Genomic DNA, 2,170 nt, shown 5'->3' on the forward strand with positions numbered 1-2,170 from the left:
TGATTTTTAAAGCCCATTTTGACAGCTGAATTACAGAGCTGAACAATAAAAGCTAAATCATTCCGCTGTGAAACATTTGCCCATTGAGTGCTATTTCAATTTATAAACAAACAAAATTCAGTTGTTTTCGCAAACCGCAGCGGTTCTTTATCAACGATTGCCGCGTGATTTGATGACGCGTTTGACTGACCACATCGCTGCGGTTAATAGCCAATTCAGAGGGCCAATTAAAGACGATTAGCTGAAATGGGGAAGAGTGCTACAGCCCACGCGGCACCAACAAAAACGGACACTCAACCCGAAGACGATTTCAAACGCAGTGCCAATTTCAACAGCAATTTCCATGGAAATGCTTTTTTCTTTTTGTGCTTTTTATTAAGCTCCCCAAATTGACTTGCTCTGCTGAAATGCCAAAATGTTTATTGTTATTTATCGGCAACAATTTCCATTCAAGGGAAAACAACCACCCATAAAAGGGACCATTTGCACCTTCCCTTCTCGGCAGGAACCTGTCTCGATTTCATTGCTCAAATTGGTTTTATTGTCTGGCCCGACTATATTGTTTAGCAATTAATGGGCTGCAATTAGGCGTTAATTGCATTTAGTTGGCCATTGCCGTTTGCTGTCGGATCCATGGCAAATATGTGGTTATCCTGGCGTAGACAGTGGGTGCCCCCACCTCGCAACCCTCGGCGCTGCCGAACGAGGTGACCCCGATCAGGTAGCTGTCATTGCGCCATTGGTAAACCAATGGCCCACCGGAATCGCCGTTGCAGGCACCCCGTCTGTCTCGTCCATCGGTGCACAGGTGACGTCGCTGGCTAACCAATCCTGGCAAGAAGTAGCAGATGCAGCGTTCCTGGTCGATCACCTCCACATCCAAGTACTGAAGAAGTCGGGTCTCTTTCCCGCCGCATCTCCCAAGCTGCCCCAGCCCGAAAGGGTCACCACTTGACCCTCGAGAAAGTTTTGATGCATAAACTCGCCAGCGAGCTCTATAGGTTGCACTCTATCCGAAGTAATGACTTTCTGAGGCATTCGTATCAAAGCCAAATCATTGTATCCCCCGAACCCCAAGTATCCAGGATGGACGATGAAATCTCGATGAGTGACCACGAACTCTTGGGCGGTATCTTGCACATCGGCGAATCTTGTGGCGCCCAAGTAAATCTTTGCCCCAATGCCATCGGTCAAACAATGGGCTGCAGTCAAAACAAATTGAAGGGTGATGAGTGAACCACCACACTTTACCTGATCGCTACCACTCTGCTGAATAACCAGACCCACTTGATATGGAAACATGCCACTTGTAGCCAGTTCTCCGCCAGCTATTCGAGTGTTTATAGGAGATGTCTGGTTATCCTCCGCTTCGAATTTCTCGCATCGAAGACGCCAGTTTTCATAGCCCAGCTGCCAACGTCGCTCCATGATTGCTTCTTCATCAGGAGAAGATTCCTCAGCAGGGTCTTTAAAACTATCCTGCCAATTTTCACTTGATGTAACCAGCAATGGAAAAAGTAGGCAGAGAAATGCTATCAATCTCAGAGATTGCGTCATCATATCACTAGAAAAGAATGAAAAACAAGAAAGGAAGCAAACTTCGGCATGCCGAAGTTTATATACCCTTGCAGTTATAATAATTATTCAGTGTATTTATTTGGTCAGAAAGAAAATGACAGCCATCAAATCGCGTAAATTGGCCTTATATTTTTATCATGTTAATATATAGTAAATGAACCTATTTAATTTTATCGGATTGTTGCTAGTTTCAGTGATATTTATTTCGAAATTCACGTACTCAGCCCCCACACCACGACAAGGTCTCAATCCACGAGGGGGAAACTATATTTGCTTAAATAATAAAGATAAATACAATTAGAATATATATACAATTATCTTTTTACAATTTATATTATATCTATTTATTTTATTTATTTACAATTGAGCGCTTATTATATAATAGTTATATTTCTTTACAAGCTATAACTGAGGAAAATTCCATCATGATGACTATATGGTGTTTCATATATGAGGGCGAGGGTTTCCGGAATTCGAGCATCAGTAAATATCCAATCAATCTGCGTAAGGTGTTTTGTTGTTGGAGAGCTGTTTGTTCCAAAAAGGTTATACGCATTTAAAATTGCCTCCAGAGAATCAGTTCTTAAGTATC

The 2,170-nt window shown here is 42.5% G+C and overlaps 1 protein-coding gene across 1 annotated transcript; it reads right to left on the reverse strand.

Moving 5' to 3' along the window:
* Window positions 1-601: 601 nt before the first annotated feature.
* On the reverse strand, window positions 602-1,557 carry LOC108041732 (brachyurin). The gene is given in 2 exon segments (XM_017119738.2): window positions 602-909; window positions 912-1,557. Coding segments are annotated over 2 exon segments (954 nt in total).
* Between the last annotated feature and the right edge of the window lie 613 nt (window positions 1,558-2,170).

Source organism: Drosophila rhopaloa, unplaced genomic scaffold (genome assembly GCF_018152115.1).
Source record: "Drosophila rhopaloa isolate 14029-0021.01 unplaced genomic scaffold, ASM1815211v1 contig_42, whole genome shotgun sequence".
In the NCBI taxonomy this organism is placed as follows: domain Eukaryota; kingdom Metazoa; phylum Arthropoda; class Insecta; order Diptera; family Drosophilidae; genus Drosophila; species Drosophila rhopaloa.